At 44.9% G+C, this 16,110-nt stretch overlaps 1 protein-coding gene across 2 annotated transcripts in view; it reads left to right on the top strand.

Moving 5' to 3' along the window:
* The window catches only part of EFHC1 (EF-hand domain containing 1), a 41,149-nt gene that overhangs the window by 605 nt on the left and 24,434 nt on the right, over positions 1-16,110 (top strand). For both annotated transcript variants that reach the window (XM_038772706.1, XM_038772708.1), the window contains exons 2-3: positions 3,737-3,958; positions 9,200-9,487. In XM_038772706.1, the coding sequence (XP_038628634.1) occupies positions 3,737-3,958; positions 9,200-9,487 (510 nt within the window). The remainder of the gene's footprint in view (positions 1-3,736; positions 3,959-9,199; positions 9,488-16,110) is intronic.

Raw genomic sequence — 16,110 nt, forward strand, 5'->3', positions numbered from 1 at the left:
TTAATTCATGCATACTTTAATCCAATTGTATTTATTGAGCGCTTATTGTGTTTAGAGCATTGTACTAAGCGTTTGGGAGAGTACAATATAACATCAGACACATTCCCGGCCCACAACAAGCTCACAGTCTAGAGGAGGAACGGATGAATGAAGGAATGAATTAATTAATGACGGACCGAGCCCCGCTCTCCATCCTCCCTCCGGCCCAAAAAACCCTCTAGCTTCCACCCAACACCTCCCTCTTTACATCCTTTTCTGTCCTCTTCTCACCCTCCCTTCCAGCTCCACAGCACTTATGTCCATATCTGTCATTTATTTATTTACATTAATGTCTGTCCTCCCCTCTAGACTGTAAGCTCGTGGTGGGCAGGGACTGTGTCTGTTCATTCAATTCAGTGAGCGCTTACTGTGCGCAGAGCACTGTACTAAGCACTTGGGAGAGTCCAATACAACAATAAACAGGTCCATTCCCTGCACACAATGAGCTTGCAGTACACACCCAAGCCTTAGTAATAATAATACAATGCAATATTGTACAATTGTATTGTATTGTACGATACAATAATACAGTACACACCTTAGTAATAATAATAATGATGGTATTTGTTAAGCGATTACTGCGTGCCAAGCATTGTTCTAAGCGCTGGGGGTAGATACAATAATAATAATAATATTAATGTTGGTATTTGTTAAGCGCTTACTATGTGCCAAGCACAAGGTAATCAAGATTGTCCCACGTGGGCTCACAGTCTTAATCCCCATTTTACAGATGAAGGAACTGAGGCACAGAGAAGTTAAGTGACTTGCCCAAAGTCACACAGCTAAGTGGCAGAGCCGGGATTAGAACACATGACCTCTGACGCCTAAGCCCGTGCTCTTTCCACTGAGCCACGCTGCTGCTTCTTTATCTTAGTACAGTGCTCTGCACACAGTAAGCGCTCAATAAATATGATTGAACGATTGAAGACCACAAGCCCAGCCCCTCACACCCACCACAACCTTGGGCCCCATCAAAATCCCTGGCATCTCCTCGGTGGAGCCCCCCTATTGAGTCCCAGCCTGCAACCCACCCAGAACCTCCCACTCCCGGGAGCCCCTCCGGCTCCCATCCAATTTTCCTTTTCTCCTCTTCTTCCACTCCCTCCTGCATCGACTTACATGCCTCCTTTATTCATTCCCCCTCCCACAGCATTTAGTCCACATCTGTAATTTCTTTATGTATATTAATGCCTGTCTCCCTCCCTAGACTGTAAGCTCGTTGTGGGCAGGGACTATGTCTGTTCATTGTGATATTGCACTCCCCCAATATCACAAGTTGACTGAAAACATTAATATGGAATTTTTATATCCTTTGTTCCGAAGAGCTCTAGACTGTGAGCTCATCGTGGGCAGGAATGTGTCTGTTTGTTGTTCTTCTGTCCTCTCCCAAGTGCTTAGTACAGTGCCCTGCACATGGTAATCATTCAATGAATACAAATGAATGAACTGCCTTCTAATTTCATGCCCCTTGCCTCCTGGCTCTTCCCCTTCCACCCTACTTTCTGTCTCTCACCCCCTCGCCCATCACCACCAAGCACCCCCAAACCCTCTACTTTCTCCCCCTTTCTCCTTACCCCGCACCCCTTCGATGCTCCAACCTGCACCATCCAATTCCCAGAACCATACTAGGCACTTCATTCATGCATTCATTCAATCAATCGTATTTACTGAGCACTTACCATGTGCAAAGCACTGTACTAACCCCTTGGGAGAGGACAGTAGAACAACACTCATTCCTGCCCACAATGAGCTCACAGTCTAGAGCTCTTAGGAACAAAGGGAAAAAAAATTCCATATTAATGTTTTCAGTCAACTTGTGAACATTCAGCTGAATGAAAAGATCTATGGACACATAATGTCTCGGGCCTTTAGACTCAAGAAAAAATTGTCCATTTTAGGTGATTTCCAACACTCCCATAGCTAGCTAATAGGACACTTGGAAACCGACTGGTTCAGTGGCAGTCTGGAGTTTTGGTGGGCTGAGTGTTGACCTCTTGGCCCTGGCAGTGCTCATGAGAGAACGCACGATTATTCTGATTTTTCACTACCCAAAAATAGATGGGTGGAGGACACAGCAGCAGCCTACATTTCTGCCATCCTTTGTGGCTGAAGTGGAGGGTGAGAGCATGTTGGTAATATCCATAATGAGTTACTAGAAGGAAACGTTAGAGATTTAGCAGAAAAAGCTAAGGATGTCAAAGCTTCACTCATTCAATTGTATTTATTGAGTGCTTACTGAGTGCAGAGCACTGTACTAAGCTCTTGGAAAGTACAATTCAGCAATAGAGACAATCCCTGCCCACACCGGGCTAACAGTCTAAGATGCAGCATGGCTTAGTGGAAAGAGCACAGGCTTGGGAATCAGAGATCATGGGTTCTAATCCCGGCTCTGCCATTTGTCAGCTGTGTGACTTTGGGCAAGTCACTTAACGTCTCTGTGCCTCATTTACGTCATCTGTAAAATGGGGATTGAGACTGTGAGTCCCACGTGGGACAACGTGATTACCCTGTATCCACCCCAGCGCTTAAAACAGTGCTTGGTACATAGTAAGCGCTTAGCAAATGCCATTATTATTATTAAGAAGGATGACATCCCTGAGGACAGATGTCAGAGAGAACAGCTCACACTTTGTTTCTCCCAGCATGTTTTTCCAGGATGAACTAGGGGTCCGACCCAAAAATAACATTTCTTAAGTGTTTACGAATTCTGAAGCTGGAAAGGAGGCAATTCACAGTGCTGGTCAAATCACCTTTGGTGTGCACTTTCTGCAACCCTCTCAACTGTGACCTGTTTCGGAACAAAGCATAAAAAAATTCCATATTAATGTTTTCAGTCATCACTACTAAATTTAATCAGGGAGGGTGTATAATTCTAGTGTAGCTTTATAAATTAGATTAAAGTGGTAGGCTCAGATCCTGAAGAAGCTGTGTTACTATGCCAAAAAATCAGGCTATTGGAAATAATTTTCGTAAAAAATGAATCGCTCCCTTCGATTGACCCTGCATTTTTTTTCAGGCTGCGGGTACTCATTACCTCCAGGTGCCTCGTGACTCGGGCATTTATTGATTCATTCAGTTCATTCAATCGTATTTATTGAGTGCTTACTGTGTGCAGAGCACTGTACTAAGTGCTTGGGAAGTAGGTTACAAATATTATTTTTTCTCCAAACTGAACTAGCGATTAGAATTTTGGATTAGTAATCAGAGCTCTGGGTTTCACTTCCAGTTCGAGCATCCCTCCAGTGCTCCAGCTCTTAGAACAGTGCTCCAGCGCTTAGAACAGTGCTTTGCACATAGTAAGCACTTAACAAATGCCATTATTATTATTATTATTATCCTTGATTAGTCACAAAACTTTTTTAAAGCTAGGTTCAGTCAGTCAGTCAGCCAGTCAGTCGTATTTACCGAACGCTAACTGGGTTCAGAGCACTGTACTAAGTGCTTGGGAGAGTACAATATAACCATAAACAGACACATTCCCTGCCCACAACGTGCTCACCGTCTCGAGTCCCCATCTAATGGACTGTACTTTCCCCGTGGAGGTGCTGTGAGGTTAAATATTTGAAAAAAAAAAGCACTGGGTTCTCCAGAGGGAAAGCAGAGCCGTAAATTTAATATAAAACTGAAGGTTTTGGTTCAGGCCCAAAACAGACGCCCAACCAGCGGTGTTTTGTAACGGTCGAATTACCTCCTTCAGAAAACAGCCTTCCACCGCAGCCAGACGCTGGGCTTCAGGAAAGGCTACGCCTTTTCCCGACTTCCAACGGCGGGGATCGGCCGGGAGCGTCTCCACGTGAACCAGCTGTCCCAAGCTGAGCTGGATGAGTTGGCCAACAAGAGACCCACGTTGACCTATGGCCAACCCAAGCCGGGCCCACCTGCGGATTTCATCCCTGCCCACGTGGCCTTCGACAAAAAGGTACCCTGTCCGGGTTTTAGGTGCCCCCCTCCCACCCGCCTCCTTCCCCCAGGCCCCGTGAGGCTTCTGGATCGCCGCCCCCGACCGCTAGCCGAAGCGGTTGTGATAAACCGTAGGTTTCAGAGGATATCGGGAGAAAAACTTTCAGATGCCTCAGGCCTTAGTCACCGACAGCTGAACTGTGGACTGAAAAGAGGCTTTCTTCAGTCAGGAAAAGGATTGCAGAAAATGGATGTCAGAAAGTCCCCACGGCCTACTTGGGAACATTTCCCAGTTGTGGTTTCAAGAAAACACGGGCTTATACTGAGCTCCTCAATTTGTAGTGTTCCAGCTCCACATTTCTCCTTTGGAAAAGCATTTGGAAAAAACACCCAGGCGGGGCGAGAGACCCTGACCGTAAAGGGCCACAAAAATCCAGAATGAAAACAGTATTCGTAGCAATTCTCCCGGTGATATTCTTCTCAGGTTAAGTTTCTGTATCCTACTTGTAGAAACTAAAATTCTTTCCTCCCTTTTTTCCGGCAAAAATCCAAGTTAGAATCCTGAGTTTTTGAGTGCAAAAGAGCTGACGATAATTGGAAGAATGGCCAAAAACCCCAATTTTTCTTTCCCAGATTAGCCGTTTGTGCTCACCTTAACTTTTATGGGGGCGGTCTGATCCTTTCTGGGCAAGGAAGTACCTTCAATTATTATGATTTTCCACATCCTCAAAAGTATTCCTCTGCGATACTTTTCTGAGATCTCATACACGAATCTAGGGGTTCTCTGAGCTACCCAATAAAAACATTTGATTTGGGTAAAGTGAAACTCACATCCTAGGTGGAAGAGCAGCTGTCTTGAACGTTTCATGATAATGTTTGGCCCTGGGAGGGAAGTGAGAAGAGAGAGAAGAAACTGATAGCTGATGTTTTAATAGCTGAAACTTTTGCCTCTCAGTGGGGGTGTTGGTTTTCAGATTTTATGAAGAGAGCCTATCTTTACCTCTTATTAATGAGAAGCGGTGTGGCCTAGTGGATAGAGCATGGGCCTGGGAGCTGGAAGGACCTAGGTTCTAATCCAGCTCTGCCCATTATCGGCTGTATGACTTTGGGTAAGTCACTTCCCTGTGCCTCAGTTATCTCATCTGTAAAATGGGGGTTAAGACTTTGAGCCCCACAAGGGACAGGGGCTGTGTCCTGCCTAATGACCTTGTATCTACCCCAGTGCTTAGTACAGTGCCTGGCACATAGTGAGCCCTTAACATACACCATAAAAAAATAAGGACTAATAATTCTATATTTTGGTCTGCAGGACTTTGGGGCATTTACCCTTGTTTCCCCCCAAATTTCCACTGCCTTTTGATATTTTTTTTTTCCTCAATTTTAAGAAAATGGGTCATGGTGCTCTCCAGCTAATCTACATTTTCACAATCCACTTAATTAGGGTTCATTAATTCATTCATTCATTCATTCAATCATATTTATTGAGCGCTTACTATGTGCAGAGCACTGTACTAAGCACTTGGGAAGTACAAGTCGGCAACATATAGAGGCGGCCCCTACCCAACAACGGGCTCACAGTCTAGAAGGGGGAGATAGACAACGAAACAAAACATGTGGACAGGTGTCAAGTCATCAGAATAAATATAAGTAAAGCTAGATGCACATCATTAACAAAATAAATAGCATAGTAAATATGTACAAGGTTGATTGGACATTATTATTATTATTATTGCCATTATATTGTTAAGCACTTACTATATGTCAAACAGTGTTCAAAACTCTGGGTTAGATACAAATTAATGAGGTTGGACACAGTCCCTGTCCTAAAATGGGGCTCACAGTCTGAGGTCTTACATGGACTAGATCCCAGAAACTTCTAGGGGAAAGGTATAATCGACACTGTTGATCAAGAGTAAGGTCCCTATTTATGCTGAGTCTTCTCAGGAAGAATAACAGGAAGTTATTCTGAGATGAACCTGAGGCAGGTTTAATGAGAAGCAGCGTGGCTCAGTGGAAGGAGCCCGGGCTTTGGAGTCAGAGGTCATGGGTTCGAATCCTAGCTCCACCACATGTCTGCTGTGTGACCTTGGGCACTTAACTTCTTTGAGCCTCAGTTACCTCATCTGTAAAAATGGGGATTAAGACTGTGAGCCCCTCGTGGGATAACCTGATCACATTGTATCCCCCCAGTGCTTAGAACAGTGCTTTGCACATAGTAAGTGCTTAACAAATGCCATCATTATTATTAGTAGTAGTAGGCTGGCTAGTCAGATCCACCATGAAAGACCTCCACCGGTTCTTCTCTTCCCCTTTATGATATCAGCTGGGGCTTGAGAAGCAGTGTGACTCAGTGGAAAGAGCCCGGGCTTTGGAGTCAGAGGTCATGGGTTCAAATCCCGTCCCCGCCAATTGCCAGCTGTGTGACTTTGGGCAAGTCACTTAACTTCTCTGGGCCTCAGTTACTTCATCTGTAAAATGGGGATTGAGTCTGTGAGCCCCCAATGGGACAACCTGATCACTTTGTAACCTCCCCAGCGCTTAGAACAGTGCTTTGCACATAGTAAGCACTTATAAATGCCATCATTATTATTATTATTATTATTACAGGGGCCTATGCATAGCTGATTCATTCTCATACCAAGAAATAGCAGCCCACTGTTAGAGTGGTAGGAAACTGGGACCAGACAAAATTCATTCATTCAGTCAGTCAGTCAGTAAGTCGTATTTATTGAGCGCTTACTGTGTGCAGAGCACTCTACTAAATGCTTGGGAAGTACAAGTCGGCAACATATAGAGACGGTCCCTACCCAACAACGGGCTCAGTCTAGAAGGGGGAGACAAATGTCTTCCCTATAGGAGCTGACTTGAACCGAGTGAAGTGTGGAACTTCATATTTTCCTTCTCCCCTCTTCCCATCCTTGTTTCTCTATCTAACATGGTCACATCGGCTTCTTCATTAAGTATTATCCCCGTCTCATTCTTTGCCCTTTGATAATAGACTACACGGACAAAAGGCCTGCAGTAAACTCCCAGTAAAGTGGCAGATGGCTGAATTTTAACACCACATCTGCTCTTTGAAGTACACACCTTGGCCAACAACAAGGCAGCCACAAGGACTACTTGCTGTTTATAGCAGTCCCCCCTTGTGGAAAGTGATCATGGTACCTAGTAAATCATTCTCCTCCTCCCCATCCCCCTGCCCTACCTCCTTCCCCTCCCCACAGCACTAGTATATACTTGTACAGATTTATTTCTCTATTTATTTTACTTGTACATATTTACTATTCTATTCATTTTGTTAATGATGTGCATATAAGCATAATTCTATTTGTTCTGATGATTTTGACACCTGTCTCCATGTTTTGTTTTGTTGTCTGTCTCCCCCTTCTAGACTGTGAGCCCGTTGTTGGGTAGGGACCGTCTCTATATGTTGCCGACTTGTACTTCCCAAGCGCTTAGTGCAGTGCTTTGCACACAGTAAGCCCTCAATCAATATGATTGAATGAATGAATGAATCTGAAACTGATGGTTAATGACACATCCAATCTTTGAGCAATGAATCCTTAACACACAAGGAGTCGACCATTCCACACTCTACACCCTATCCTCCAATTCTTTCCTTAATCCTAACCCTGGCTCTATTACAACTCTTCAGCCATTTATTTTTGCACGGATTGGGGCTGGAACTCTAGTTTTTACACTTTAGAACAAACGGGGGAAAGAAGCTAAGCTGCTAAGGGTGGGAAGTCGAGCAAAGAGGTGCTTGTGATTTTAGCCAGTGGGAGTTTGACTGGGGGAATAGAGAGAAAGGGGGTTCCAAGGAAAAGCCCTTTTGGTGGGTTTTGGGATTGGATTGGATGATGGAAATGAATAAAAGAGAAGAGCCAAGGATGCCTCCAAGAATAGTATACATCTTCGGGAATATTATGAGTCAGACCTACACTCATTTAAATAGACATCATTCCTGCCACGCGGTGCCATTTCACCTAAATAGGGGAATAAGCATTACTTGGTGCTTCATATGAAATAATAATATAATATAATAATAATTGTGGTAATTAATAATAATAATAATGATGGCATTTATTAAGCGCTTACTATGTGCAAAGCACTGTTCTAAGCACTGGGGAGGTTACAAGGTCATCAGGTTGTCCCATGGGGGGCTCACAGTCTTAATCCCCATTGTCCAGATGAGGTAACTGAGGCACAGAGAAGTTAAGTGACTTGCCCAAAGTCACAGAGCTGACAAGTGGCGGAGCCGGGATTTGAACCCATGACCTCTGATTCCAAAGCCCGGGCTCTTTCCACTGAGCCACTCTGTATCCTACTATGTGCCGAGCACTGTTCAAAGCACTGGAGTAGATACGAGGTAATCAATCAATCAATCAATCAATCAATCGTATTTATTGAGTGCTTACTATGTGCAGAGCACTGTACTAAGTGCTTGGGAAGTACAAATTGGCAACACATAGAGACAGTCCCTACCCAACAGTGGGCTCACAGTCTAAAAGGGGGAGACAGAGAACAGAACCAAACATACCAACAAAATAAAATAAATAGGATAGAAATGTACAAGTAAAATAAATAAATAAATAGAGTAATAAATATGTACAACCATATATACATATATACAGGTGCTGTGGGGAAGGGAAGGAGGTAAGATGGGGGGATGGAGAGGGGGACGAGGGGGAGAGGAAAGAAGGGGCTCAGTCTGGGAAGGCCTCCTGGAGGAGGTGAGCTCTCAGCAGGGCCTTGAAGGGAGGAAGAGAGCTAGCTTGGCGGATGGGCAGAGGGAGGGCATTCCAGGCCCGGGGGATGACATGGGCCAGGGGTCGATGGCGGGACAGGCGAGAACGAGGCCTAACGGTGAGGAGATTAGCGGCGGAGGAGTGGAGGGTGCGGGCTGGGCAGTAGAAGGAGAGAAGGGAGGTGAGGTAGGAGGGGGCCAGGTGATGGACAGCCTTGAAGCCCAGGGTGAGGAGTTTCTGCCTGATGCGCAGATTGATCGGTAGCCATTGGAGGTTTTTGAGGAGGGGAGTAATATGCCCAGAGCGTTTCTGGACAAAGATAATCCGGGCAGCAGCATGAAGTAATCAGGTCGGACACAGTCCCAAATGGGTCTCATGGTTTTAATTCCCATTTTACAAATGAGGTAACTGAGGCCCGGAGAAGTTAAGTGATTTGCCCAAGGTCGCACAGTGGACAATTGATGAAATTCAACAGGAGTTCCTCTTTCTTACTGGATTTCTGTGTGCTGCAGGTGTTGAAATTTGATGCCTACTTCCAAGAGGACGTCCCTCTGTCAACTGACGAACACTACAGGGTTCGCCAGGTGGGCATCTACTATTTCCTAGAGGATGACAGCATGTCCGTCATGGAGCCCGCCGTGGAAAACTCTGGGTTTCTTCAGGGCAAATTCATCAAACGCCAACGGCTGCCCAAGAATGACCGCGGGGACCATTACCACTGGAAAGATCTGAATCGGGGCATAAACATCACGATTTACGGCAAGACTTTCCGTATCGTTGACTGTGACCAGTTCACTAAGGTATGTATTCGAAACGCCTCAGGCGAGCTCTTGGTCACTGCGTATTTCCCTCAGGTTATGTTACGCTCCTCGGCGATGGGACTGTTCGGCAAATATAAGTTCATAACCTTGTCCTTTCAATTGATTTCATCTTTGAGAAGGGAAGGCTTAAAAATGGTTAATAATGCGTTTATTAAATGCTTGATCTGTGTCAAGCACTGTGCTAAGGGCTGAGGTAGCTATAGAATAATCAGATTGGAAACGGCTTCTATCATATGATCTTCACAGTCTGGGGGGAGGGAGAAAAGGTATTGAATCCCCATTTTACAGATGAGGAAACAGAGGGCCAGGGAAGTGAAGTGACTTGTCTCAGGTAACACAGGCAGGTGAGTGGCAGAGGCAGGATTAGAACCCAGGTCTCCTGACCCTCAACTATGCTACACTTCTCTTCCGAGTGGTCCTCACCCCAGCACACTTGCCAGTATCTGGAGAATTTGGAGAGGGGTGAAGAACAATAACAATTAACAATGATAGCATTTGCTAAGCACTTACTCTGTCTCAAGCACTGTTCTAAGCACTGGGGGGGATACAAGGTGATCAGGTTGTCCCATGTGGGCTCACAGTCTTAATCCCCATTTTCCAGATGATGGAACTGAGGCACAGAGAAGTGAAATAACTTGCCCAAGGTCACACAGCTGACAAGTGCCAGAGCCGGGATTAGAACCCATGACCTCTGACTCCCAAGCCCGGGCTCTTTCCACTGAGCCACGCTGCTTCACGACCAAACTGATTTAACAGGGTAGCCGGAGAAATCTAGGGACGACTTAAGATTTGGAAGAGTAAGAATGCTAAAGCTGTATATTTCTATTGATGATTTCCTTTGCATTCATTCATTTAATTGTATTTATTGAGTGCTTACTGTGTGCAGAGCACTGTACTAAGTGCTTGGGAAGTACAAGTTGGCCACATACAGAGACGGTCCCTACCCAACAACGGGCTCACAGTCTAGAAGGGGGAGACAGACAACAAAACAAAATATATTAACAAAATAAAATAAATAGAATAGTAAATATGTACAAGTAAAATAGAGTAATAAATCTATACACTAGTGATCCAGTACAGACTGGAGAAACAGCGTGGCTCCGTCAACTGTCAGCTGTATGACTTTGGGCAAGTCACTTAACTTCTCTGTGCCTCAGTTATCTCATCTGTACAACGGGGATTAAAACCGTGAGCACCCCATAGGACAACCTGATCACCTTGTAACCTCCCCAGCACTTAGAACAGTGCTTTGCACATAGTAAGCGCTTAACAAATACCATTATTATTATTATTATTATTGTTATTATTATTACAGACTCAGGGAAGCGGCGTGGCCTAATGGAAAGAGCATGGGCTGGGAATCAGAGGATCTGGGTTCTATTCCTGGCTCTGCCACTTGCCTGCCGTGTGACCTTAGGCAAGTCACTTAACATCTTTGTGCCTCTTTCCCTTTCTGTGAAATGGGGATTCGATAGCCGTTCTCCCTCCTACTTAGACAGTGAGCTCGGGTGGAACAGGAAGTCTGTCCAATCTGCATGTAATAATAATAATAATGGTATTTGTTAAGCGCTTACTATGTGCAAAGCACTATTTTAAGCACTGGGGAGGTTACAAAGTGATCAGGTTGTCCCACGGGGGGCTCACAGTCTTAATCCCCATTTTACAGATGAGGGAACTGAGGCACAGAGAAGTTAAGTGACTTGCCCAAAGTCACACAGCTGACAGTTGGCGGAGCCGGGATTTGAACCCATGACCTCTGACTCCAAAGCCCGGGCTCTTTCCACTGAGCCACGCTGCTTCTCAGCTGCTACTCTAGTGCTTGGTACAGTGCATGGCACATAGTAAGGGCTTAACAAATATCCCTCACCCACGGGCCTCTGTCCTTAGTTGGCGGACCACTTCTGGAGTGTAGGTTCCGTCAATAAGCTATTCATTCGTCGTCGTTCCATCGCCAGCTCGTGCTCCCTGAGGCTGCATAGGATGTGAAAGCTTGTCTGTCCAGAATTTACACCAGTTAGAACATTCCCTGGCCCGCCGTCAGTTGCCAAAACCGTCGCTGCCAACTTGCATTTACACTGAATTAGTATACTAACCAGAAGAAACGCTATTCGGTCACGAATCCGTTCTCCCACCGCCCAGCCAGCGCCTTAAAGCAAGTTTCGAGACCAGTGTTCACTTCTTGAGTTTTGGAGAAAAGTAGCCGCTTTAGTCACGAGAAACTCTCCTGAGGGCTCACCTCCTCCAGGAGGCCTTTCCAGACTGAGCCCCCTTTTTCCTCTCCTCCCCACAGCACCTGTATATATGTTTGTACAGATTTATTACTCTATTTATTTTACTCATACATATTTACTATTCTATTTATTTTGTTAATGATGTGCATCTAGCTTTACTTCTATTTATTCTGATGACATGACACCTGTCCACATGTTTTGTTTTGTTGTCTGTCTCCCCCTTCTAGACTGTGAGCCTGTTGTTGGGTAGGGACCATCACTATATGCTGCCGAATTGTACTTTCCAAGCACTTAGTACAGTGCTCTGCACACAGTAAGCGTTCAATAAATACGATTGAATGAATGAATGAATACTAGCCAGAAGAAACGCTATTCGGTCACTAATCCATTCTCCCACCGCCCAGCCAGCATCGAAACAAGTTTCGAGACCAGTGTTCACTTCTTGAGTTTTGGAGAAAAGTAGCCACTTTAGTCACGAGAAGAAGAAGACCTGGTGAAACATAGGCACAGAGGTAGCTGAACTGTGGCCTGTGAGTCATTACTATTCTATTTATTTTGTTAATGATGTGCATCTAGCTTTACTTCTATTTATTCTGATGACGTGACACCTATCCACGTTTTGTTTTGTTGTCTGTCTCCCCCATCTAGACCGTGAGCCCGTTGTTGCGTAGGGACCGTCTCTATATGTTGCCGACTTGTACTTCCCAAGAGCTTAGTACAGTGCTCTGCACACAGTAATTCATTCATTCATTCAATCGTATTTATTGAGTGCTTACTGTACTAAGCTCTTGGGAGAGTACAATATAACAACAAACAGACACATTCCTGCACACAAGAAGCTCACAGTCTAGAGGGGGAGACAAACATTAATCTAAATGAGAAGCAGCGTGGCTCAGTGGAAAGAGCACAGGCTCTGGAGTCAGAGGTCATGGGTTCAAATACCGGCGCTGCCAATTGTCAGCTGTGTGACTTTGGGTAAGTCACTTCACTTCTCTGGGCCTCAGTTCCCTCATCTGTAAAATGGGGATTAAGACTGTGAGCGCCCCCGTGGGACAACCTGACGACCTTATAACCTCCCCAGCACTTAGAACAGTGCTTTGTTGTTATTGTTATTAAATACATTAAGTAATACATTACAGATTGTGAGCAGGGATTGTCTCTGTTGCTGAATTGTACTTTCCAAATGCTTAGTACAGTGCTCTGCACACAGTAAGCGCTCAAAAATACGATTGAGTGAATGACTATATACAGATCAGTTCAGTAATAATAATAATAGCATCTTGCACTTACCAAGCGCTTAGTACAGTGCTCTGCACACAGTAAGCGCTCAATAAATACGATTGAATGAATGAATGAATGAATTTGTTAGGTAGTTACTATGTGCCAGGAACTCTACTAAATGCTGGGATAGATACAAGCTAATCGGGTCGGACCCAATCCATGTCCCACGTGGGGCTCGTAGTCCAGGAGGCCTTTCCAGACTGAGCCCCTTCCTTTCTCTCCCCGTCGTCCCCCTCTCCATCTCCCCCATCTTTCCTCCTTCCCTTCCCCACAGCACCTGTATATATGTATATATGTTTGTACACATTTATTACTCTATTTATTTATTTATTTATCTTACTTGTACATATCTATTTATTTTATTTTGTTAGTATGTTTGGTTTCGTTCTCTGTCTCCCCCTTCTAGACTGTGAGCCCGCTGTTGGGTAGGGACTGTCTCTATGTGTTGCCGACTTGTACTTCCCAAGCGCTTAGTACAGTGCTCTGCACACAGTAAGCGCTCAATAAATACGATTGATTGATTGATTGATTGATTGATTGATCATCATTTTACAGATGAGGTAACTGAGGCCCAGAGAAGTGAAGTGACTTGCCTAAGGTCACCTAGCAGGCAAATGGCAGAGCTGGGCTTAGAACCCAGGACCTTGTGATTCCCAGGTCCATGGTCTAATCACTAGGCCACACCGCTTGGCTCTTCACTTCCTGGGCACCAATGCTTTGGTATTTATTATCGGTCGCAGCTGCAGTGGGCAGCAGTTGGGGCAGGCGGGGGGAACTGAGAGGGGGTGAGGGTGGCAACGAGTGGCACCCGCTCTTTGGCCCACTCCCGCCACTTGCTCATCACCCATCCCTCTCCCCAGCCACTCAGGTCCCCGCTCTCTGCCATCCTCCCTCCCACCCGCCAGAATGCCCGCTTGACATTCTGGTTCAAGGAATCATCTTGGATAATAATACTAAAAATGATAATAATGATGGCATTTATTAAGTGCTTACTATCTGCGAAGAACTGTTCAGGTTACAAAGTGATCAGGTTGTCCCATGGGGGGGCTCACAGTCTTAATCCCCATTTTACAGCTGAGGTAACTGAGGCCCAGAGAAGTGAAGTGACTTGCCCACAGTCACACAGCTGACAAGTGGTGGAGCCGGGATTTGAACCCATGACCTCTGACTCCAAAGCCCGGGCTCTTTCCACCGAGCCACGCTGCTTCTCATGGCTTCTCACGCTGCTTGGATCTACAGTTCTCCGCCACGCTCCGTTTGACCCTTGGCCACCTCTTGAATACTCTGGATAAATGAAACTTTCCGTGAATGCAGACATGCGTGAAAAACGGAGACGATCTCTAATTTTACATCCTCCTCTTTAACGATCACTTGTCTTCTCATTCTTAAGAGCATTTAAAGGCAAAGTGGAGAAGCGGTGTGGACTGGTGGGAGCCAGAAGGACCTGAGTTCTAATCCCTGCTCTGCCACTTGTCTTCCGGGTGACCTTGGGCAAGTCACTCCATTTCTCTGGGCCTCAGTTGCCTCATCTGTAAAACGGGGATTAAGGCCGTGAGCCCCACGTGAACATGGTCTCTGTCCAACCTTGTATCTACCTCAGCGCCTGGTACAGTGCCTAACACACAGTAAGTGCTGAACAGATGCCATAAAAAAATACAAATTTTCAGATGAACAAGCACAAATCGAGAATCCCATAATGGTCATTACGAGAGTGTGTGAGATTTACAGCAATCTCGTCATTATTAGAAAGTTTGCTGAGCATTAAAAGAACCTATTCCACACATGACATTGATTCTGTGTGTTCTCACCACACAGCCTTCCGAAGTTGAAATGAAATAGCAAGACAAATGAAATTAATACAAAGTCTTCCACAAGCAGGAAGCAACTCCACCTGACCTCATTTTCAGTACATGTGAATACGCGTCGATATGAGAGTAACTGTCTCCGTGAAACCGTCTTCAAGCCTAGCTGGGAATTGTACCAAAAATAGATTTATTTTTTTAGAGAAGGGAAGTTGGGGATTTTGTGTGAGCGTCACACACCACCTATTATCAGAGGAAGTTGACTTCCTCATTTATTTGAGCGATTCTTAAATCAGTCCAATACAAATGCTGTGTTTGAAAAGACTGGGGCATTCACTTGGCCAGCTGTACACATTTCATGATTTGAAACCAATAATATATAAATCATAAATGTATAATCATCTTGTACTGATCCCTGTGCTTAGGACAATGTCTGGCACATAATAAGCACTTAACAAACACCACTAAAAAAAAAAAAAGACCCTGCTATGCTTGGTTCAATACACAGAAGTAGGTAGGCATGATCCCAAATAGATTTGCATTCAAGCGCTTAGTACAGTGCTCTGCACACAGTAAGCGCTCAACAACTACGATTGAATGAATTCACTGCAGCTTCCTGATAAATTCAGTCATTGTTACCACTGGCAATTTTGCAGCTCTGCCACTTGTCTACTGTGTGACCTTGGGCAAGTCACTTAACTTCTCTGGACCTCAGTTACCTCATCTGTAAAATGGGTATTAAGAACGTGAGCCACATGCGGGACAGGGACTGTGTTATAATAATAATGATGATGGCATTTATTAAGCACTTACTATGTGCAAAGCACTGTTCTAAGCACTGGGGAGGTACAAGGAGATCAGGTTGTCCCACAGGGGGCTTACAGTCTTAATCCCATTTTACAGATGAGGGAACTGAGGCACAGAGGAGTTAAGTGACTTTCCCAAAGTCACACAGCTGACAGTTGGCAGAGCTGGGATTCAACCTGCTGAACTCATATCTACCCCAGTGCTTAGAACAATGCTTGGCTCATAGCGCTTAACAAGTACCATAATTATTCTTATTAGCAACAATTTACAATCTCAGCTGGATAAAGCATCAAATGTATCAGCTCTTAGAATGGTGCTCAGCGCTTAGGACAGTGCTTTGCACATAGTAGGCGCTTAACAAATACCATCATTAATCATTAATTAATTGATGATGATGATGGTGGTGGTAATTAATGGTTGCTGCAATGATTTCATTCAAATATAAACGATGTCTCAGATGAGGGGGAGGTTCGGTGTTATC

Source organism: Tachyglossus aculeatus, chromosome X1, assembly GCF_015852505.1.
Source record: "Tachyglossus aculeatus isolate mTacAcu1 chromosome X1, mTacAcu1.pri, whole genome shotgun sequence".
Lineage (NCBI taxonomy): Eukaryota > Metazoa > Chordata > Mammalia > Monotremata > Tachyglossidae > Tachyglossus > Tachyglossus aculeatus.